The 24,439-nt window shown below is 32.1% G+C and overlaps 2 protein-coding genes and 1 long non-coding RNA gene across 4 annotated transcripts; 1 reads left to right on the top strand and 2 right to left on the bottom strand.

Annotated features, from left to right (window-relative positions):
• Positions 1–1,906: 1,906 nt before the first annotated feature.
• LOC105783424 (uncharacterized) lies at positions 1,907–5,066 on the top strand. Its single transcript, XM_012608873.2, has 9 exons — positions 1,907–2,133; positions 2,266–2,292; positions 2,372–2,451; positions 3,195–3,267; positions 3,597–3,654; positions 4,147–4,198; positions 4,340–4,364; positions 4,442–4,533; positions 4,736–5,066. The coding sequence occupies exons 1-9, from the start codon at positions 2,038–2,040 to the stop codon at positions 4,764–4,766; spliced, it is 534 nt and encodes a 177-aa protein (XP_012464327.1). The 5' UTR covers positions 1,907–2,037; the 3' UTR covers positions 4,767–5,066.
• Positions 5,067–5,423: 357 nt separating this feature from the next.
• LOC105783413 (probable protein phosphatase 2C 27) lies at positions 5,424–8,914 on the bottom strand. Its single transcript, XM_012608857.2, has 4 exons — positions 7,893–8,914; positions 7,356–7,550; positions 6,598–6,803; positions 5,424–6,322 (listed from the first exon to the last, which is right to left on the bottom strand). Exons 1-4 carry the CDS (start codon positions 8,082–8,084, stop codon positions 5,770–5,772), a joined length of 1,146 nt encoding a protein of 381 aa, XP_012464311.1. The 5' UTR covers positions 8,085–8,914; the 3' UTR covers positions 5,424–5,769.
• A 3,694-nt stretch (positions 8,915–12,608) lies between these two features.
• LOC105783432 (uncharacterized) lies at positions 12,609–15,018 on the bottom strand. Of its 2 annotated transcripts, none has more exons than XR_008196630.1 (7): positions 14,731–15,018; positions 14,451–14,564; positions 13,710–13,775; positions 13,312–13,473; positions 13,143–13,216; positions 12,975–13,047; positions 12,609–12,880 (listed from the first exon to the last, which is right to left on the bottom strand). It is a non-coding gene; the product is annotated as an uncharacterized LOC105783432 (long non-coding RNA). The 2 variants fall into 2 exon arrangements; XR_001130081.2 differs by having other exon boundaries at positions 13,312–13,367; positions 14,731–15,007.
• Between the last annotated feature and the right edge of the window lie 9,421 nt (positions 15,019–24,439).

Raw genomic sequence — 24,439 nt, 5'->3', positions numbered from 1 at the left:
ATCCATAACAATAAAATTTTACCACTTTTACAATTTAGTCCATTTACTTTAATTAACTATCTAATTGACAAAATTAAATGACCAAACTTAAATTAACATTAATACCTCAATCATCGAAAATGGGATTTCAAAACCGCCATTTTCGACACCACTAAAAAACGAACTATTAAACCTATTAACGTCTTTTAATTGTTTTAATTGATTCCCACCATCTTCTTTCTTTTTTTAACATAATTCTCACTTTGTTTATTTGATGGAAATTTATGATATGAATTTTATAATAAGCTTACAACAATTATCTCTCTATAATAGCATCTTGTTATAGGTGTATAATACCACCTTTCCATAATAGACAAATTTTGGATAGACGAATGAGACTCTTATAGAGAAAATTGATCTGTATATATATATTTTAGACAATATAATATATTATGTTGTTATTATATATGGTTGATTAGTCTTAGCTTATATAACATTATTTTTATTGCAACAACTTAGAGACACAAGTTCGGCTTCCTTAAGCGCTTGATATTTTCAATTTGAACGTAGGAGAAAGATTAAATTTAAGGTTAAGTGTCATTTAAAAATAAAAAATATACAAATACAATTATAACCAAAAACAATATAGATATGAATAACTACAATATAGATAATAACAAAATATAAATATAAATTAAAATAAATCTAGATAAAATGCATACAAAATGAGAATTAATTAAAAACCTCACACAAAAATTTACATATGATAAAACCGAATGTAAAATATTGAAATTATTCAAACTTCTTCCTTAAAAAACACTTTTATCATTAAACCAGTATTTCATTAATTTATACTTGATTTCAACTTCGTCACTACATTTACAATTTATAACAATTTTTATTAAAAAAATCTAAATGATAGAAAAAATCTAAATGAAATTTAGCATGCAAGTAAAACCATTAGACATGTGCAATATCTCCTCCATTTGTAAAATCCTCTAATTTCAACTTTTGAAAACAATATTATTATCAACTATAATTAATATAAATAAAAATTCAAATTCTCAATTGAATTTTAGCTTAAATGTTATTTGATATTATTATTATTATATGGCGAAATTAGGGAGGCTGACAAGCCCCGCCCCTAAAATAAAATTTTTTATATGACCCTATAAAATTTTTAAAAATTTAAATTAGTAAAGGTAAAATTACACTTTACCCCCTAAAATATAAAAAATAATTTAATTCTTTAAAAATAATAAGATATAGTCTATTAAAATGGTGAAATTGATCGTAAAAATTACAATTTAATTTCAACCCCTAAATTTTTTTCTAATTTCACCTGTATAGAAGGACGTGAATTGAATGTGATAAGACACATTTTATCCTCTATTTAAGTGACTTAGATTTAAATTGAGTTTGATTTTTACCACTTAAATATTTAAAATTTTGAATAACAAAATGACGGTGTTTTGAGGTTGGAATTTATTTTAAACATTTTGGAGTATGTTTAAATTTAAGCATGAGATTAAGTTCAAGTACCTATGTTTACTTAATGTTGATATGATACATCAATAAATAATTTAAAATTTATAAAATATTAAAAAATATATAAAAAGTTCATGAATTTTTAAAAATATATGAAGTACATATGATCATCATGTGAGCTATTATGTTTAAAAATTTAACGTTTTAGTTAGTATTTTAAACAAAAAACAATTCAATTCATTTTTAAAAGGTTGAGGTCAATTTAGTTTAATAAAGAAAAAATGACTAAATTGATAAAATATAAATATTAAGGGTTAATTTTATTATTGTGCCATTAAATTAAACCGATCAGTTTGCAATTTTTTAAGTTGAATACTTGCATTTGAATAAAGTTCGGCTCATAGGGGTGGGGTGGAATATAACTTACCATGCAATAAGGCCTGTTGGTGGCTGTAAAGAAAAGGCCCGAACACGGATCTAGCCTTGGCTCCTCAAAATAAGTAACTCAACTCAACGATCGCGGTTCCCGTGCCAAGGGAAAATTCGAGAACATTGAACAAAAGACCAGAGATGGCAGCTCCCATGTTGTGGCTCCTTTCCATCTTCTCCATTTTGTCCATCGCCGCTTGCATCGATGACAAGTGTGCCGCTTGTAATGCCGTCGCGGTAACAATGGAAACCTTTGATCAACATATGCTCTTTCACTCACAATCAAAACCACACCGATCCCATCCTTTTTCCTTTCCCCTCTTTATGAAATAAATCAGCTGATTTTTGTTTTCGTTCGATGATTTGCAGGCAGAGCTAGAGATTCAACTATCGAAGGTAAGAAACCTTTAATCAACGCCACTTTCTGCAAATTGAGCTGTAATTTGGTAATTAATACAAGAATTTTTATATGTAGGAAAAACCCAGGAACCATTTGGATATGAGACATCGTTTGGACTCGAAAGGTCAACGCCAAGGAAAGGTTATTGATTACAGGTAATAATAATTTTCATGGAAAACCAACATTGCAGATTTGCATGCGCTAGTTAGTCTCGATTAAACTCTTAATTTTAGAAATTGAATTAACGGAGCTTCCGGTCTTTCTTTTGGTGTTGGGCTTAGTGTTGAAGAATATATTACGAACATCATGAGACAATAGCAATAAAAATAAGTGAAACATCAACGATGGTAATAAAAGGAAGCATTAGAATTAAGCAAAACATTGAACAATGAGCATAAACTTTTTAATAGGGAAATAGAACCTAAAAAATTTCGTCTGAAAATTGAGAAGAAAGTTGATAATGAACATTTTAACAATGACAAATAGTTGACATTTTGGATACCACCAACGGTTCAGCTCTGACAACAGTTGAAATTTGTACCAGTAGGTTTTTGCTAACAAGTATTTACCATTGCAATAAAATAAAATACTATTATTAATACTAACTTAACTAGCCTTAACAAGAGTCCTAATGACATTCTTTAGCAAAATCTAACACAAAATGATAGCTTTTTTGCTATATTATGACATATGAGTAACATGTTTCAGAAGGGAATGTTTTACTAAAACATGCCTAATTGATGGGTGCTGCATATTTGCTGCTGCTTAGTCCTTTGTGATTGATGAAAGATTGCATGGATACCTCATGCACGGGTGTTTACTTTTCATCAATGGATTATTTTCCCCGGACCCTGTACAAGTGATAACTTTGCTAATTTTTTTGTCTTTTTCTATTTAGGATGAGTGAGCTTAGAGCTGTTGAGCTATTGGATGGACTTTGTGAAAAGATGCAAGATTACACTCTTGAAAAGGTAGCTCATACTTGCACTCTATTTCTTACTTGCATTTATTCGTGGTAGAAACACATCTTTAAACATGATATTATGTTTCCCTTGAAATTTCAGATATTTATTATATCTTGTAGCAACTGTGCCGTCAATATAATTATTAACATGTAGCATTAGATACTGAACTTGTGGCAGCATTGGCAAAACATGCAAATTTATAGGTTTCACTACTGTGTTCATATGTAAATTGTTCATATTCTCTGATACCTGTTTTATGGTTGATTATGCTTTATGACATGTTGTATTCAGGCATGCAAGTGCATATATCTTCATATCTATTTTTTACTTTGCAGTTAGATTCATCTCGACGTGAGTGGATCAAAGTGCATAATTGGGACATCCTCACTATTGGTACTGATAATTTTTTTTATTTTTTTTATTTTGGGAAGTGGCAAGTATAAATAATCTAATTATGGTTGGTGCACAATAAAACTGGCTGGTGAAGTCCTTGATCAATCATAAGCACTATCAGAGACAGGCTGAAATCATATGTTTCTCTGCAGATGTAATTAGTCCCCTAATCTGATTTTGTGCACAAAAATGCAAGGACTTGATCTTTGATTCACACTTCTGCATATACTGTTAATATATATGAGGCAAAAGTTGCCTATGCATGTGCATATGCTATTTCTCTGATGGTTTTGCTTGATATCTCTAGGATTTCTGTATTTCTTCCTAGCCATTCACCAAGCCATTGTTTCTTTACTTTCATAATACTGGCTGCCTCTATATTTATCGTGTTCTTAGAAATGCTGTTAATTTCTAGTTCTTTTTGTTTCCAAAGTCCATCGTTTCCTAAGTTCTAAATTATTTCCCTATTTCTGCATTTTAATTTATTGATAGATAAGCAAGAAGCTAAGGCATACTCAAAAGATATATCCTCTTATTGTGGACGGTGAGACTGCATGGAGCTTGCACTATTCTTTGTATTATGTCTCATTTATGAATTTCTATTTCTTCGCCAGTAGTTTGTTTGATATAATATAATTTGTGAATGTCAACTATAATAACCTAGTTTATATTTGTTCTGGTATAGGTTACTGGAGGAAACTGAAGATGAGGTGAGTTTTCAAACCTGCTTGTGAGCTTAATGCATATCTGAAATATTGATTCTTACTTTGCTATCAAACCCATGCAGTTAACAGGATTGATAAAGAAAGGATCCGTTAAGCAAGGAGATGTAAGCAAAGTTCTATGTGAGGACTTGAGTGAGCACTGCAGCGGGTCAAGGTATCCTTGATTTTATTTGTTGTTCTCTTTCCCCCCTTTCCAAGTAACCAGTTCTGACTCTATCCTAAAAGTCTATTTTATATAGATTTACAGTCTACCTTTGTTTTATATCTAAAAAAGAACAGCCTACTTTTGTGGCACTTGCACAGACAATCTTTCCTAGGTTTCTGGTGTTCTGACATTGACACTTGTTTGTATGCAGTGATAGAGACTCCGATAATGATGAACTATAACTATTGTGGTTCAGCTGGAGAAGAGATTGTATGGAAAAAAGTTTCCATGGTGGCTGCAGTATTGAAATGCGACTGTTTAATTTAGACTTCTTTCTGTAACTTGAAACAAAATTTTGCTCTATGGACCATATTGAGACTTATTTCCGTAACTTGAAACCAAGTTTCGCTCTTTGGACCATGTATTTGCTGTTTCCAACTTCTAAATTCAAGTCACTTTCTTGCGTTGTTTTTGATTCTTAAGTAAAACCTCTTGGATTCTTCTCGTTAATAGCTTAATAAACTGGTAGTGTATTACTTTTCCTTCTCCTTGTTGGATGGTTTGACACGAAAGCTTAATTTGTTATTGCTGCTGGATTGATATCCAGTAAAAAGAACCACACTGCAATAGTGTTGCTGTTTTTCCAATTGCACAGAGGGTACACTGAGCCTTTAAGACTTGAGATGACACCATGACAGTATACTGAGCCATTAAGACTTGAGATGACACCATGACAATCATGACCTAAAGTTCTTCGACACTTGACTCGACAGCTGCTGTTTAGCTACTGCTGCCTGCATAATTGCGTATTCCTTGGCTTGGTGAACTCTGAGATGGTAATTACGGAAAATCTTCCAACGTAAAAAACTAGGCATGGTACCCAGATAACTATCTAACCATTAATGGTCAATGATATCAAATTATTTGATTTAGTGAAAGACTGCTAGAACATATCTCTCAAGATTCAGTTTATTTACAGAGGAGTAAGCAGATGAAGAAAGAAAGAAAGGAAGAACAATGAATCCTGCAAATCGGAGCTACATCATGAGTTATCTCAGGTGTACAGGATTTAAAAACCAAAAAGAATGATATTTTACACGACAAGGATGTCCCTGGATGAAGGATGAATGTTAGCCATGGTGTGAAGGGGGCAGCTGCAGCTACTCAGTAGAAAAATGCCACGACCATTTCGCCCTCCAATGCATTCATGCACAAATCTGGTTCAACCCTCGCTTGTTTCATCAGTTAACAGTCCAGCACACCCTTTAGTAAATTTAGCCCTTCTGATGATATGCTCCTCCGAACACGGGATTGTGGTATTTCTATTCGAGGGGGAGGCTCAGCAGAGAAACAAACCACTATCACTGTTAAATTATCACAGGTGTTGCGCTTCAATGCCTCCCTGACAAGTTCTCTTGAGCATCTTTCAGGATCATTATGAAGCATCAGCTCTTTCCTCGCCATAGTCACGGCACACTGGCTGCTCATTACATCCCACAACCCATCACAGCCCATTATCAAGAATTCATCCTCATCACTAAGGTCTGTCTCCTGCAGCTCTGGCTCGGCGCTTAAAGGACAGGCAGATCCTTTCGGCCCCTTCATGTGCCAGTCTCCAAGTGCGCGTGCCACAGATAATTGCCCATTCAGGTAGCCATCATAAATAACTCCACCAAGTTTCTCAATTCTTAGTCTTTCAGATGTGCAATTAGGTTTGTGGTCCTTGGACATTTCAATTGCTCTACCTCGCCTTCCCAGCACAGCTCGACAATCTCCAGCATTTGCAATTATCAAGGTCCTTTGAAAAGATAACTAATATTAGAGTTTAGAGGGACCCAATTCCTGGCTTTCAGAATACAGAACAGTAAAGACTACTAAGAAGACCTTGAGTTCAGGTTTGACTAATGCATAATATATCCTGATAACACATTATTTCCAGTTTCAACCCAGCACTAATCACTGAACGCACAGGATTTCAGATCATCTTAAACCAAAACAAAGGCTGCTAGAAGAGGATTTAAGGAAATAACGTCAAAATGGAATATTACCATTGCAGATAAGTGGGTCACTCACCTTCCGAAAATAAGTGCAGTTAATGCAGTGGTGCCAGAGGATATATCAAGAGAACTAGCATCTGCAAATGCATAATCAGCTTTCAGAAAAGCACTCTTGATTGCCTTCTCCACACAAATTGGAAAATGAGAGTCTTCAACTATAAATTTAAGGATATTCTCCCTAATAAATATGGCTGCATCTGTTCCTCCGTGACCGTCAAAAACCTGTTCACACGTATTGGCAAGGTTCAATTCACAAGTATGGCCAATAAAGATTCCCAAACCACCTTCATGCTAATTGTATATGGAATAGAACTGACATGTTTAGACACCTTAAACCTAGAAATTAAGTAGCAAGTTATAATGAGGCAGCAGATCTAAGGGAAAAAGGATCTTGTAATGTTCAAAAACTTGCTGGATTGCTACTCTAAACCAGGCTGCAGTTCACAATATTAGAGACAACTATGTGCTGGTTTCTACATATTTTTCCTTTTGGCCTGGATAATATCTTCAGGATCCGTTTTCCTAGAACATGCTTCAAACACCACATCCAAACCTTGTCAACACTAACCACACAAAGGTATATATATTATATTATCTCAGTAGAAGCTATAGCAGGACACGAGTTTTTAACTACAGACAAGCAATCAAGACAGATAGTCAGAAGGAAGTGCATTAACAAAACTTGCTATTTCTAATGAAAATTAAGATGGTTCACCAAGATTACTTATTAACCACATCTGGCAGGTCATATATGGTAGATTCAAATAAACATACCCCATAGAAAGCTCCCGGAGAAGGGACTTTTGTAGTTGTCTCGAGATGTCCAATAAGATCATCTATGCAAATGTGTTCATCTTCCATATACTGTTTGGGTCCTATCTCAGCACAGCTTCCTGATCGCAAGACCGGCAAAAACTCAGTCTTTTCATCAGAAGATGACTTGTGGACTACAATACCAACATCCAATTCCTAGAGAAGAGGAAAGTAGTTAGTAAAAGCAATTCAGGAAACTACTTTTATAGCATCAAATAAAACAATGTAAAACCTTTCCCAAGGTGATGATTTTCAACAAAATATGAACAGGATAATAGTTATTCTCTCTAAAAGTGTCAAAAGCCAAAAGGTTATGCAGCACAAATGCAGGTGACAAGAACATATATCATCAGAATCACAAATGTTTCAGAGTTTTCATTTTAAACTAATAACTAAGCTGCATTCAGATTTTATGCTAATGTAGAAAGTCCTTAAAGCTCAGGCTCCTCAGTTCATAATGATGAAAAGAAGGGTCAGATAGAAAGGAATTAAACATACCAAATTAGCCTCAGCAATCAGCCTCCCTGAACTCACACAATGTTGCATAATGGAGAGGTGGCGCGGAGGTTTCCCGAGAGTGACTTGTTTTTCATTATCCAATTTTTCATTATCCATGTCTGGTACATTATCGTTAGTGTAACCACCTTCTATGATTGCAAATGGAGGTGAAAAATCCATACGGGCAGCCATATTCCTTTCCCAACCATAAATCAAAGACCTCGAAGAACACTTTCAAGTTAAACAAAAATAAGCCAAACCCCTTTATATAAATTTATTGGAGTAACTTCTGCCAAAACAACCAAATTCTATAGCAACTTCTCAGATATGTGCCGAATAAAAGATTGAATATTCAAAAACTATCCCAACTTATATTTTCTTGAGACAAAATCAAAGGTCCAGGGATAAACAAAATAGCTAATAAAAAATCACCCAAGCAATAAAAAAATCTGAGAAAACCAGTTGGTTGTGGAAAGCTGTGAAAATTTCTAAAATATCCGAATCGAAGTCAACTCCCAGATCAAACTACCCTTACGCAGATAGCATCAAAACAAGAAAAATCCTAACTTAATATGATACCAATCCCTTAATTACCTTTGATGAAGGTATCCAGCAAACCATCTAAAAATTGGGTTATTCTTTTTATAATAACTTGAAGCAGTTGGGGTAATTTCATGTTTCCAAAAGAACCCCAGATCATAACTCCAAAAACTCCCACCCAATCGAGGAAAACAACATCAGAATATTCATTCAAGGTAACAAATTTTTTTTAAAAAAAAACCCAGATGATTAGAGCAATAAACAAGAAGCTCCAAGGATTGGAGTAAGCCGAAAAGGAAAAAAATAGCAAAGAAACTCTCACAAAGGGTAGAAAATGATGATGCTTTGGTGCTTTGTCTTTGGGTAATCTGTAAGATGATGATGATCCAAGAGAAAGAAAACCCTGAAACAGACAGAGACAGAGAGGTAGAGAGAGAGAAGCAAAAGGCGTCGAAAAGAGAGAATTGGACGATGAAAAAGAAAGTTAATAAAATTAAAATTATAAATTAAAAGGAAAAAGTTGTTGCTGTTCCTTGTTGCTATGTGGTTGGCCACCGGCGATTCCAGGTAATCAGCTGGATCTTGTAAGCTGTCGCGGGCCGAGGATGGTGTTAATCCAAGTGGCTTTCAATTATTGGTGGGAACTATAGGTTGACCGGATGGGTTTCTTTTAGTTAGTTGCCGCCAGTGCTTCCCAGCCGTTGGATCTCTCTCTGTCTTGCCTTTTTAACGCCTCTCACAGCTCTGTGGTTAGGTTCGTTAACGTCCGTTAATTAATGGAGCCTCGGATTCCCGGGCTTGACGTGGCTGCCTTTCATTGGTAAGAACTTCTAATTTCGGCTAAGATACTTTTACACATATATATATATACACACAACTAAGTATAACTCTTTTTCCTTTTTCTATTTAATGATTAATTATATTAGGTATATGTGCTCTTTTTGGGGTTCATTTATTACGTTTATATTTGTTTATGATGATATTATGTGTAGCTTATTAATTAATTTTTTGTATTTTATAAATTTGTGATATTGGCTATGAGCTTTAAAATTATTTTATATTAAATTACTAGTTAAATAGGAGATACTATGTAGTGTGTTAAGGCAAAACAAAAAGCAAGCAAGCTGGGTATTCATACCCATAATTATGTATACTACCATATGCCATTGTTGATTAACCAACTCTTAATTTTATTTCAACTTGTACTAAATGGATAATAAGTATTAGATATTGTGTTGTGATTGTGCATGATTATAATATTACTTAAATGGTAATTAGAAATGATGGGTTTCTTAAATCCAATATTTTTTTTAACTTTATTCGTTCCTTCATTTCAGCCAATCAAATCAGGGTATCCCCGCCCTCCATTTTTCATTCTGATCATGCAATGCAATGCACGTGATGTTGCCTGCTTCCCCCATAGCCATAGCTACTGTAGGTGAAAGTACCGAGTTCTCATTCTTTGATTTGGCTTTTCGGGCTGCTGATCAGTTTATATCATCTGCCCCTTTTTAATTTATTATAGCTAGCTAAATAATATGCTATTCTTGATGGCTTATTTTGCTATATATATATATATATATTAAATTTATTATTGGTTTTGATTGATCCAGGAATCCGATTCTGATTTCCACTACGTTCCTTTGCCTTCATATATATATATATATATATATATATTCTTTCTTTTATCTGTCACCTTGATGATGTTCTAGCATGCATATGTTCTAGGTATAATCATATATACCTTCCGATCAATATATAGAAATACAATGAAGCACTGAGGTTAGTAAGTAGATAAGGTTGAACTGATGGTGTTCTTCTTAACCGTAATAAACATGGCTTTTCCATTATTAATGGGAAGGTATCATGTCCCTCAAGGTTTTATTCTTTGATTTTGCGCAGAGTTTAGAAGAAAGACTAAAAGCATCTGTTGATGCTTGAACAAGCAAAACCATGACAGTGAAGAGTTTCGCGAATTGCATCTTAGAGCACTGCTTTTTGTTTGTTCTATAAGTAGAGCTAGGTATCTTCTGAATTTATTAATGGGATACATCTGGGCACTGACCAACTTGATTTGTAGTTAACTGAAATGAATGCATCCGCACTGCGTAATGGATGAAGCATTGAATGATAAAGTTGCAGAATCCTAGAGCTGAAGGTGGACTTGGGGTTCTTTGGAATAAAGTTGGCCAATTCTTTCACCATGGGTTGAGAGTTATATTCTAAAGGGTGCTTGAATGCCCTTTTTTTCCCAGTCAGTTATGGCATGTGGGTTTGCAGCCTTGCGATGGTACAAGTTCTTTGGAGTTAATTGAAAAGCATTACGTTTATAGCATTAGCAGCATCAAGGGTGGCTTCGCCTTTGTAATTCTAACCATTGTCTTTTCTTGCAGCACTACATAAAACGGAGCAAAATCTTTGCTTACTTTGGATAAATAAAAACATTTTTACTTCCAGCAAGAACCATATCCTGATATGAAATAATTTGCAACTTGTTTGAGATCCTTGCATGAGGGAACAAGACATGTCAAGTGAATTTGGATATAATTTTTGTGTTCTTGGAATTAACATTGGGCTGTATTTAAAGGGTAATTTTAGGCCTTAAATTTAAATTTTATTGTGGGGCCAATATGGAATTATATTACTAATCACACTTTAGTAATTTTGTTTATTTTGAGTAAAAGGACCCTCTTGCTTGGAATAATATTTCTCTAATAAAAATAATAATTATGAACCAACCTTTTTTAAGAATAATGTGTTCTAAGAATGTTCAGCAAAAGATATTCCATATCATACTGCTTTATTAAAGAAAATAAGCCTAAAATATTATAAGTTCTTAAAATGTTTGATCCTTAGTCACATGATGAACTTCTATTCAAACTTGAAATTGTTGGGTTATACGATGACTTGAAGTTAAAAGAAATTTGTCTTTGACAAAGAAGGCATACACTTGGTATGTCAACCTTATTCCTAATTCCGTTGAGTTGCAAAGCCAAAAGGATGTTACTTTGATTGATTCGGCACGGAAGCATCGGAAATTAAGAGAAGATCTCATGGAGTATATACATCGCTTCAAAGAGAGCTTACTAGACATCCAACACTCCCATAATGAGAAGGATCCAACGAATGCTTGACGAGTATAGGGTGCACTTGGAGAATAGTTAATTGGTTGAAGCTTCTAAAAGAATCAATAATACAACTTAAAGGCAAAGAATAGTTAATTGCTTCACCAAGAGAAATACTCTTATAGAGAACCCAATTCAGGACCTAATTTGCGTCCAATAATAGAGAATGTAAAAATAGGGTAGAATAAAGATGTTGATTCTCCGTTGTTTCTAGTTCCATTAGACAAATTTATTAATAACCATTCTCGAAGGGTTTTATCATGATGGATTATAGTGATGGCGATAGATCTGAGATGATGATGAGAAGGATAGGCCATCTAAGACTTGATTTTTTGTGCATTAGTAATGTGGCGGGTAGAGGTGTCCATGGGTCGGGGCCGACCAAATTCTTTGGCCCGACTGGTAGGCTTGACCCAGAAAAGGGGTTTCACTACACCAAAACAGGCTTTTAGCGGCGCTTTTTTAGGCCTTTAGCGGCGCTTTGAGAAGCGCCGCTAAAAACGCCACTAATGACAGCATCGCTAACTTTAGCGGCGCTTTTTCCATAAACGCCGCTAAAGACCAAGACCTTTAGCGGCGCTTTTCCCACAAACGCCGCTAAAGACCAAGACCTTTAGCGGCGCTTTTCCCACAAACGCCGCTAAAGACCATGACCTTTAGTGGCGCTTTTACCACAAACGCCGCTAAAGACTATGACCATTAGCGGCGCTTTTACCACAAACGCCGCTAAAGACCATGGCTTTTAGCGGCGCTCTTCAAACAAACGCCACTAAAAATATGTCTTTTAAAAAAATTAATTTTTTTCAAATAATATTTATTTCTATAATAAATATTATATTATGTTTTAAGGATAAATAAAAAAATATTATTTAAATTAAATTTTCTACAAAAATTTTAACTTTAAAACTAAATATAAATATAAAAATTAATGAATTTAAATTTAGAATTTAAAATAATAAATTAATAACACAATTAAAATCCAAAAGTTAGAACACTTAAGTAAAAATAAAAATTTAGAATCAAAACTAAAATAAATGATCCATATGCAAGGTAATAAAATATACAATGCATTTTCTTAATCAAGTAAATCTTGGTTACAGAACTAACACAGAAAATAACACAGTATACCGTATGTTTTGTCTTTCACATTTTAGATATAATAATAATAGCATGTTTGTTTGCATGCTACCATGATCAAAACACAAAAATGAAGTTCTCCACCTAATACAAATTTCTCCTACGAATGTGCAGAATCGGATCTCTAGATTCTCGGAGTTCTTCATCTGGTGCTGTCTCGATGGTTTTGATTATTGTGTGATCTAGCTGGATTCAAAAAAAGAATAGAATGCAAAGCATGTTATACATTTGGACTCCAAATTTTTAGCAACTCAAAAGAATGCTAAGCATGTTGTCCAACCTTCCAGTACTCACAAGGATCCTGAATAAAAATGAAATCAGACCTCACCACTTCATATAAGAAGCCTACACAACTAATTACACAAAAGAAAAAGATGAGAAAAAATAACAATGTAAAAAAGACGTTTGAATGAGATAATATAGAACCCAGAGTTAACTCTGTGAATACCTTCACTTTAGAGTGGGTGTACACAGTTCGATAAAGATCAGCACGAGTAGCAAATAACTTGTGGATACTAAGATCTAGCAAGAGCACCCATTACCATTATTAAGGAGTAAAAAAACACTAAAAGAACTAAACATGTATTTTGCAAGTAAATGAAATAGATGATACTAACAGTCTTTAGCACGATAGCAGATCTCATCACCCAAAACTCGCATAGTCTCCATGAACCTGCAGGTGGTGTAGCATGTATATTAAGTTTCACTTACTTATCCACATCAATTCCATTCTAACCATTTGCAACAATATCATATAAGAATTGCTTCTCCTTTGCACTCTTCAAAGTAAGCACAAAATAGTGTATGTGTTAGATAAAGAAAAGAAACAAAGAATGTCTGTACTTCATACTGGAGCAAAATATAAAAAATCCAGTGATCAACATGTGCCTACACTTAAAATATAAAAAATCCAGTGATCTACCGAAATTAAACTATTCATCAAAATGATTGCAATTAACTGAGTTAAAACATATTTTTTTTTTCTTTTCTTGCAAATATCTAAAGTTTTTTATACCTTCCCAAATGGTGAAACAAGCTGGTGAAGTGCTGTAATTCTGTCTCCTAATTTTTCTTTCCTCACCTGCCATATAACATATATATATGTATATATATACAAGTCAGAAAAAAAGAAAAAGTAGGTGATTAATTTACTATTTTACTTTCACTTAAACTATATTCTCTTTTTCATACATTAATAGAATATGATAGTTACAGCAAAAAAAAAAAGAATCATCCCTCTAGAAATCGACAACCAAACAAGGACAACAGTTTTTACCACCCCACATGTATTTTGTGTATGTGTATATATATATATATGCTTGTGAGTGTGCGTGTGCGTGCAATCTGTATTGAGATAAAAAAATATTTAATTATATAAAAATTATGGTAAAAGTATCATGGAAGTCCCTGTACTAAAAGTTGGATTACATTTTGCCCTTTTACTCAAATGGTTTAATTTAAACACTCATTCAACAGCTATTACCTAAAATGCTACCACTTTTGAGGTATAAAATCAGTGGAAGTCTAAATGAACAAAGTCCTAAGCCAATCAAAACAAAGTCACCAAGAAATGAAAAGAACAATCTGTTCTTATCCTTTCGAAACAGTGACCAAATACAATGAATTCAAAAGGTTGTTCTTTTCATATCTGCTTATCAACCAAATACGCAATGAGAAAAAAAAATCATGATCCGCCAGCAGAAAAGCTTGAAATTTGAATGGATCAAATGAAACATAAATCTAATGTAAAACACACCTGGAGAAAGCTTAAAAGAAGAACTTTGATGAGATTTTCTGGTGTGAGCTCTGGCTGACGCTGCTGATATCTTCCTTCTAACTTCCCCATTATCGTCCCTCAAAACCCAATAATCTGTAAAACGAAGACTCCCCCAAATTACTTCAGATGTCTCTCTTAAATTCTATTTAAAAAAATTAAAAATCTATAAAAAATCAATTACTATAAAAAAAAGATAAGTGTGAATTAAAAATATAATCCCAAATACTGATTCAATCGCAGACTGGGATTTATTTCTTACCTCAAAGGTACAGCAATGGTTGTAACCGCTGTAACCTCTGTAACCTGTTTGTGAAACCTCTGTAACCTGTTTTACTAGTAAAGCCGATAATAATCCAGAAACTGGTTGTAACCTCTTTGTATTTGCCTGGGAAACCAGTAAATCTTCTCATTATCAGCATATGTTGATTTTTTTTATAATGTCGCAGGGAGGGAGGGAGGGACAGAAAGCAAGAGAGACGGCGTGTTTGCAAAGTTAAAAGAGTTTTAGGAGGGAAAATTAGGGGTTTCACGGGGGAAATTTGGGGATAAAATGGGGGGAGAATTTTTAAAAGTGAAATTAGGGTTTTTAGAGGGAAATTTTGGGATAAAACGGCACCAAGTGAAATTATTTTTGCGGCGTTTTTAAAAAAAACGCCGGTAATGTACCTTTTGTGGCGTTTTTTTGAAAACGCCACTAACAAATTTAAATTCTTTTATTGAAACGACGTCGTTTTGAGAAATATTAATACATAGTAACGACGTTTTTTGCTGAAAACGCCGCTAAAGCTCTCATATTTTTTATATTTAATTATTGTATCTTTCATATAAATTATACATAAAAGAATTATTAAAATTTTAAGTAATATTTAAAAGAATTAAATAATATTATAAATTTTAGTTTTCTTATTTCATTTTATTTTATATTTTTTCTTATAATTTGGTCCTATCCAAATTAAATAATTACCTATATATCCATATCAAATATATCAAATGGTTTAAATTAAATATTTTTAAATATAAAAGCAGTAATTAATTGTATAAATTTGTATCATTTAACAAATCTCAAATAAACCTTAAACCCTAAATTAACCATTCAATATACATAAAGTCTATCTATTATATATCTCTTACATAATATAAACTATACTCATAATTTCAATATATTAAATTTATTATTATCTCTTTTACAATTATATAAGAACATATTTAATATATAAATTAAAAAATTAATTAATCTAAACCCTAAACCCTAACCCGACCCTTGAAACCCTAAATCCCTAACTCTTAACCCCTAACTCATAACCCCTAAACCTTAAATCCCAACCCTTAAACCATAATCCCTAAATCTATATATAATCCCCAAACCTTAAAATAGTAACTCCTAAACTGGCTTTAAATATTAAATTAACCATATACCGTAAACCACATAAACCCTAAACTATAATGATAATTAATTAAATATTTTAAAATTAATACTATCTTATCTTTTTCAATTATATATGAAATTATTTAATATATAAATTAAAAAACATCAATAAAATATAAATAAAAATGCTTTTTTTTGGATGATTTAATGAATATGGCAGGATTAACTCTAAACCCCTAACCCCTAAATCTTAAACCTGGCCCTAAACCTTAAACTCCAACCCTTAAACCATAAACCATAAACAATAATCCCTAAACTATAATGATAATTAATTCAATATTTTAAAATTAATACAATCTCTTTTACGATTATATAAGATATTTTTAATATATAAATATCAAACACGTCATAGACACTTAAAACTTTGAGATAGTTATACTATTTTTTATTTCACTTATATGAACCTCATACACTCAAGCACTGCAAGTTTTTTGTGAATTAACCAATGCTTATGAAGATCTACTACTTACGGTTATCAATGCCAGCTGGAATCACAAATATTAACAAGAATCAGACATAGATAGCAAAATTAATCAAGCACTTTCAAGGGACATTCTAGCAGTTCTTTAAAGAAATGGATTTCAATCCAAAATTCAGCAGTTCTGTAACTAGCCTAGCAGATAGATGGAAAAATAATATTTATTTTAGAGATCAGTCTACCTCTTAAGTGGAATAACTTTCTATAAACTTTAACCTTGTGAACTTTTTTATTAATATATTTCTTCTAATACTTCTTAGAGATAATCACAGTCAAGAGATTCAACCATTAAGATTCAATGGATGGTTAATATAAGACCAAACAAAGACAATGCATCTAATTTAATAAGCTAAGCAGTGCTCATGAACAAAGCAAAACAGTGTATAAGAAATTATTTAATATGTAAATTAAAAAACACTCAGTAATGTACCCAAAAAACTTAAAAATTATTTTAAATAATAGTATTTTAAATAATGTACCCAAAAAACTTAAAAATATTTTTTGCGGCGCTTTTCAAAAAACGCCGCTAAAAATAGAGCATTAGCGGCGCTTTATCAAAAACGCCACTAAAGACCAGAGCATTAGCGGCGCTTCTTAAGAAACGCCGCTAAAGACCCGAGCATTAGCGGCGCTTCTTCAAAATCGCCGTTAAAGACCCGAGCATTAGCGGCGCTTCTTCAAAAACGCCGCTAAAGACCCGAGCATTAGCGGCGCTTTTCGAAAAACGCCGCTAAAGCCCTGAAAAATAAAAAAAAAGATGTCGTTGTGCTTGGGTTTTTTGCGGCGCTTTTTGAAAAACGCCACTAATGTTCATTTTTAGCGGCGTTTTCCAAAAAACGCCGCTAATACTGGATCTTTAGCGGTGTTTTTCCTAAAGCGCCGCTAATGCTTGATTTTTAGAGGCGTTTTTTGTTCAAACGCCACTAAAAACGTCGCTAAAAGCCTGTTTTGGTGTAGTGTTTATATTTTTGTCCAAACCTGGCCCAGATTATATATGTTAAATCTGGGCTCGACCCATTTTTTAAAATTTATATTATTATACAAAATAAATTTAAAAAATATAGTATATCAAATACACTACAAATATGAAAATAAATATTTCTCAGAAAATTAAAAGTACATTAAAAAATATTTATACTAAAGAAAAAAAGACATCTGAGTTATACACGCAGTGTGATAGACCACAATCCGCATTAGATTCACTCACCAAGGGTGCTCGGTATAGACATTGCTTTTACAATTTACACCATTTGTTTTGGATTATTTCATAATATTTTCATGGTTATTTTAAATAACATAATTCAATCTTCTGTTTTTCCCTTTGATAGGATTGACACTATGGTACATACCATGAAAATACAAGCTAAGTTCCAATAATGTTCCTTGAAGGCTAAAAACTACAAAATTAAGAGTCTAAATAGCCATGAAAATGGAAATAAATAGAAACAATAGATTTCATCTTTAGTGTCACATTGAAAAACATGAAATCCAATAATTGGATGGTAAAAAGTTGAGGAAGAGAAAACAAAGAGGAAATATTAGAATCTCATTATAGGTATCAAAGTAGTAGCAAAATTAACATAAAACAAATGTTCTACAATATACAAACAAAATTAAAAGTGATGCGGAACATTAAAAACAACATCAGAACAACAGTGACAATAACCAAAATAGCACCAAAAACAACTTGTAAAATGTAATCAACCAATCAAAATATTTATATATCAAGCAATCAACATATTTGATTTTATATAACAAGTTATAATTTCTAAGCTAAATTATATACCTAGAAAGGAATCAAAGAATCATCATCCTCATCGTCATCATTATTCTCATCATTCTTGAAATCGATCTCTAATATGAAAAAAAGAAAAAATAGTTAGATAATCAAATTGATAAAATGTTATAAAATTATAACAATAAAACGAGAATAATAATTACCCGTTGAAAACCCCTTAGCTTGCATCCAGTCATAAAAGCAAACAACGACTTGAACTATTTTTGGTTTAAGGGAACTATTCAAAGATGTGATAACTTTCTTCCCCATGCTAAAAGCCGACTTGGAAGCTACATTCGATATTGGAATTGCCAAAAGATTACAAGTCAAAAATGAAAGCTACAGTTGAATTGAACTTTTGCTCCAATAATCCAATACATCTATTTGGCTATTCAACTCAAGCTCTAGTTCTTCCAAATAAATGTTCAATTGTGACGTTTCAATCTTAGTACTAGATTCACTTAAGTAATGTTTATAATCATCACTCTCATCATAATCTCCTTCCAAATCAGCCATATTAACATTGAGTTGATGCAAACTAGAATCAATAGGATCATTATCTGAAACATTGGAACTCTCGACTAAAGAGGAAGACGTGGATTTGGAGTTCTTAACATACTCATCAAACAAGAGTTTAAGATTGCTAATCATGGTTTGCACAAAGTCTGAAGCATGAGTCCCGATAGATTGTAGTAAAGCAATACTGCACATAATTTAACTTTTAACGAGGATTAAAAATTGCAGCACATGACAATATCAAAGAATACTCAACCTAATATTTATTAAATTTCTCTTGCATTTGCATAATCATTGGAGTTAAAAAAGAATGAGGGCCTTTAACTGTATCAATTAAGACCTTGTGAACATTTCAAATTCCTCTAAAATAAAGATTAGTCGTTGGATAATTAGAACCAGAAAAAACACAAATCACATAATAAAATACTTTCAAAAATTTGCAAACAATAGCAACATTGCTCCACTCTTCATCAGAAAGTGCAAATATTTGATAATCTTTATCTCGTGGGCCCCAATAATCTAACACATCTTTAAAGTAAAGAGCATATTCAAGCATCAAATAAGTAGAATTCCATCTCACACACGCATCTTGATGTAACTTTTTGATCACATTCAAATGAAAGCTTTTGGCGGCTATATCATAAAATCTTTTCTTACGAATTCCTGACTTTTTTATGTACTTAATTCCATTTCGAATCTTATCAACAACATCATCAGCAAGTTCCAAACCAGTTTTAACTATAATATTCAATATATGTGCACATCTAACTTGAAAAAGAAAACACCATCACACAAAAGAGCTTCATTTGCACAAAAATAATTTTTAAGACTATAAACCATAACATCGTTATAATAAGCATTATCTAAAATGATGCTAAAAATTTTCTTGTCTATACCCCACTGAGATTAACATAAAATAAGTTCATCTCCTATGTGCAAACCATCATACAGAGAAGATAAAGCTCTAAACCTCAGGATTCTCTTTTGTAGCTTCCAATCTTTGTCAACCCAATGAGCAATATTACAAATGTATTCATCATTAGTATGTTCAAAGTTTATCAAGAGTTAGACAAATTAAACTAGGTGCTTTAGCCAACTCTTCTTCAACATGATCTCTCTCTTTTGCATAATACATTAGGACATCCCTAGTAGCTGTTTGTCTACTTGTATTCTTAAAATTATGACTAGCAATACTCATCATGTATCTAAATCACGATTCTTCAATTGTCCTAAATGAATGCTTGCCGCACATAAGAAAAGTAGAAACAACTCGACGACACTTATCAGCATAAAACTTGTAGGCTTTTATAGATGCTAAAGATGATTGAATGGCTATGGTGTAATAAGTGATGTCTTTATTAAATGTTTTCAAACAACTATTTAAATGACGTCTTAAATGAGAGGTTCCACTAGACTATTTAGCAGGAAAGATACTTATACAGGGATTACATTGTGCCTTCAATTTTTCATTGTTCTCACCTTCAAGCTTTGTCATTTCATCCCACACCTTTGAAGTAGTAAACTTTTGACGTTTGAGAGCACTTTCGTATTCATTAAACCTATCATCCACAACTATGTTCGAACTAGCCATTGTCATAAAAATTCAAGTCTTAAAATCATAAAAACTCAATTAATATATAAAAGATAAAAAAAGAATAGAATCAATTTTTAAATACATATATGGTTGACTATGACAGCATGATTTCAAAGCTTGCTAAAGTACAAGTACTGATGGTGGATTTTGATCATTCATTTTCGTAGGCATACATATTTAACATTCCAAATTTGAACACAAAATAATATATTTCAGCAGTTGGTGCATAATATATTTCAATGCTTGCAATCCAATATGAACTCATGCTTTTATATTTTAGCATGAATGCAACATATTAATTGAATAATCAAAATATTATTTAAAAGGTTTGAAAATGTAAAAGAGTGAAAGTAAGCATGAATTTTATTTAAAATTCGATCTTGAGCACCTATCAAACATTGGCCAACTTGTGAAGCTGGGTGTTTGGGAAGAAGAGATGGCAAATAGGCTAGTAAATTCATATAAACACCATCAACCAACACATAATAAATTTTCTCGATTGCATATAACCAAGACCCTAATATAGGGATGCCCTTAAAGAAAGAATAAAGGTAAATTCATCTTGGTAGGTGAACTTGAATCCCAAACATCATCACCAATTTGACTCCGAAAATCTCAACACCAGCGACAAACACATAATAAATCTTCTCAGTTGCATAGGACCTAAAACCAAATAATAACTCACCTTACTACTATCATAATCATCTCACTATTTCGATTATAAAATACCCCATACGATGTGTGATAAATATAAAAAAAATCACTAATAATACAAAATATATGGAAAATGAAATTTATAAAAAAAAGTTGTTCAATAGTAATGATTGTATGCAATATTATAAATTACCTATTTATAATAAGTTAATGTATATAGAAATAAATTAAATTTATTATTCTAAAAACTAAAAACTAATAAAATATAATTTCAACATTAATATTTAATCAAATTACAATTTTCATCCTTCTACAATACTTGAAATCATATTATTGTGAATTTGCAAATTAACATCTTTCATTTTATCAGGTTTGGAAAACAAATATATTGAAGCAAAGCAAAATAGATTTGGAAAAAATATTAAGAAAAATAAAAGAACAAAATATATTAATTGTGGAAGCAATAGTGGAAGCAGTGGAAGTATGGTGCATATATACTTAGCAAACCAATGGGAAGACAACGATGATGAATGAAGGTTGGAGCGAAGAAGGCGACAGAGAAAACAACAGTGGTGAACGCCAATGATAGAGGAAACAATTGGAAGATGGACAACGCAAGTTGTAACGCTAATGGGGTGGAGTGGGACAGTTAGATGGACGGATGAGCAGCGGTGCTGGAGGTCCTTGGTGGAGATGGTGAGCGACACTAGGGGTTTTCTTTTTACGAACTAATAGTCGAGAAAGAGAATTAGGGATTGGGAGTCTAGGAATAAGGTTAAAAAATTTGGGTCGAGTCGGGCCCAGTTGGGCAAACCTTGCTCGAAACACAACCTATTTTTTAAATGGGCTTTATTCTTAAGCCCAAACCTCTTTTTCGGGAATATATTTTTGCACAAACCCTCCTACATTTCGGGTAGGCCTTCGAGTTGGGCTAATGGACATGTCTAATGGTGGGTTTCTTGGGGCTTTTAGCATTTTTTTATTAGTGTCCATCATCAGGTTGATTTGATAATGGCGGGGCTAGGATGCAAATTTCAGCGGTTTAATCAAGTTGATACATCTCTGGTTTGTTTTTGAATTATTCTAGTGTTGCAATTACTGACAGTTTGTCCTTCTCTTTTTTTTAGATTCTTCTATAGACATGACATTTCTGCATTAGTTTGCAATGATTTATTTATCGTTTGTTCTATGTGTCATGTCTTTATATTATTATTACAGTTAATGGTTCCTATCAATAATAGTTGTAATATCCCAAAATTTTGGTTTCAAGAAATGAAAATTATTTTAAAGGTGGATTAAGTATTTGGAGAGAAAGTATAAATAATGAAATTTAGTAAGGACTAAATTGTAAATTTTAAAAGTTGAAGGAATAAAAGTATAAATTTACTATTTTGGAAAAAAGGGAAAAATTTAAGAAATAATTTTTATGAATGTGACATGGAGATATATATTGATATGTGGAGTTGGAAAATTCATATATATGGACTAAATTGAATAAAGTGGAAAAGTAAAATGATTAAAGTGCAATTTTCTCATTTTGTGGAGGAGGGAGCTAAATGCAAAATTTTCATTTTTAATGATGTTTGGAAACATAATGATGATGTTAAAACACCTAAGCTCATGAGTTGTAAAGTTTTAAGGAAAAAATGTGGTAACTATGGATGAAAAGTGGAGGAATTAAATTGGTTGGTGAAATAAGGATTAAATTGAAAGAAAAGAAAATGTAGAGGTTTCTAGAGGAGAGATAAAGTGGGATGGAAGCAACTTGGATAATAAAAATAAAAGGGAAAGAAAGAAAGGAAAGCAAAAAAAAATTCTTGATATTTTATCTTAAAACCATAGCCTAATTTCATATCCTAGAGTGTTATGGAATCATTTTCTACCATGGAAATCAATTAGTTGAAGGAAAAAGGAAAGGAAAACATAGGAAAGTGAAGAAAAAGGTTGAGTTCAAGTGAAAAAAAGAAGGTAAATACTTAATTGAATCCAAGCTTGTTTATTTTATTTTTAACATTTGAGTATTTAAAATTTTAATAAATAAGATATGATTATAAATATTGAATTTGGTATTGAATATGTAAATAAAGGTATGTTAGTATTGTAAGAAATGATAAAGTGGTAATTAAGTATTAGTACATTTAATGAAATTAAGGATTAAATTATAAAGAGTAAAAATTATGTATTTGTCATAAATTGATAAGTGAATAGATGTAGTGTAGTGAAATTACTATAGAGAGGACTAAATTGCAAAGTATATAGAAGGTGTTATATGAAACCAATATTGTAATTAAACACTTAAATGAAGTATTATGTGATAGTAATGAAGTGTAAAGTGGTATAATGATTATTGAATTCTCATGAATTTAAGGACTAAATTGTAAAATATTCAAAAGTTATTATGTGTGCTAAAATAGCAAGTGTTATAAGAAAGTAAAGTGCTTAATGATAGTGAATTGAAATCTAAAGTGCTAAGTGTTGTCAATATATGTTATGCTTGTATTTTTATGAATAGTAAGTGTATGTGAAATAAAAATGTAGTGAATGTGTTTATGTGATTCGAAGTGAATAACTAATATGATACTAAGTGATATATGTGTGATATATCAAGTATGTTATATGAAAGGGATATGTGAATAAATGCCTTAGTGAACTCAGAAGAAATATGATATATGATAATGAAATGATTTTGGAGTTGAGAGAGGTTGGGGGTTCGGATGGGAACTAGGTTGGTGATACGGGAGTTTGAAGGGATTAGGAGAGGAGTATTGGGTTATATGATATGTTTACTGGAGTTCCCATAATCAGAGTTTCGTTATAGGCCGATAGTTTGTATTTGGCTTGGATCTCTGCAATGTATCGAAATTATTGAACTTCTATGAGATTCATTAAGGACTACAAAAGTGATATGTATGTTTAAGTAATACATGTGAATTAAGTGTTAAATGAAATATGTGAATCAAGTGTTTATGTTACATTTATGAAACAAGAAAGATTTTGATATATGAATATGAAAATTAATTAGTGATAATATATATTGAAGTGAAAACTATAAGTTATAAAGTTAATTTAAATGATTTTATGTTTTGGTAAAATAAACTAAAAGTTCAAATATATTAGTGAAAGAAATTGTGTGAATAAATGTTATTCAAAATTTATTTAAATTGTATATAAATGGTAAGATTGAATTTAGTTGAGTATTTACTAAGCTATTCACATAACTTAACATGTTTGTTTAAACACGTAGATGAAAGAAAGTAGATTGAAGATACAAGAAGTACTTCTTCATGAGGATCACATCAACTCTTAAAGTTTCAAGACTCTTTTGATATATGATTTTGGACTTTAGAAATGACATGTACTTAGGTTTGGTAGAATAAATATGAACCATAAATGTATATTCGAAATATTACAACGCAAATGTATGAATGTGATTTCAAAACATTATTATGTGCCTACGTGTAACATCTGTTGCTCGAATCTGTGATCAGATCGGATGAAGGGTATTACAATGATATTTTCTTTT

Source organism: Gossypium raimondii, chromosome 1, assembly GCF_025698545.1.
Source record: "Gossypium raimondii isolate GPD5lz chromosome 1, ASM2569854v1, whole genome shotgun sequence".
NCBI classification, from domain to species: domain Eukaryota; kingdom Viridiplantae; phylum Streptophyta; class Magnoliopsida; order Malvales; family Malvaceae; genus Gossypium; species Gossypium raimondii.
The sequence above is the reverse complement of the archived record's forward strand: the minus strand, read 5'-3'. Positions and strand labels throughout refer to the sequence as shown.

Excerpts from the sequence above, each read along its gene's own strand:
- LOC105783424 (XM_012608873.2), top strand. The coding sequence starts at position 2,038 with ATGGCAGCTCCCATGTTGTGGCTCCTTTCCATCTTCTCCATTTTGTCC. Across the intron at positions 2,134-2,265 it reads CCGCTTGTAATGCCGTCGCG|GCAGAGCTAGAGATTCAACT; the intron begins GTAACAATGGAA and ends GATGATTTGCAG. Across the intron at positions 2,293-2,371 it reads TAGAGATTCAACTATCGAAG|GAAAAACCCAGGAACCATTT; the intron begins GTAAGAAACCTT and ends TTTTATATGTAG.
- LOC105783413 (XM_012608857.2), bottom strand. The coding sequence starts at position 8,084 with ATGGCTGCCCGTATGGATTTTTCACCTCCATTTGCAATCATAGAAGGT. Across the intron at positions 7,551-7,892 it reads TGATTGCTGAGGCTAATTTG|GAATTGGATGTTGGTATTGT; the intron begins GTATGTTTAATT and ends CCTCTTCTCTAG. Across the intron at positions 6,804-7,355 it reads CTCCGGGAGCTTTCTATGGG|GTTTTTGACGGTCACGGAGG; the intron begins GTATGTTTATTT and ends ACGTGTGAACAG.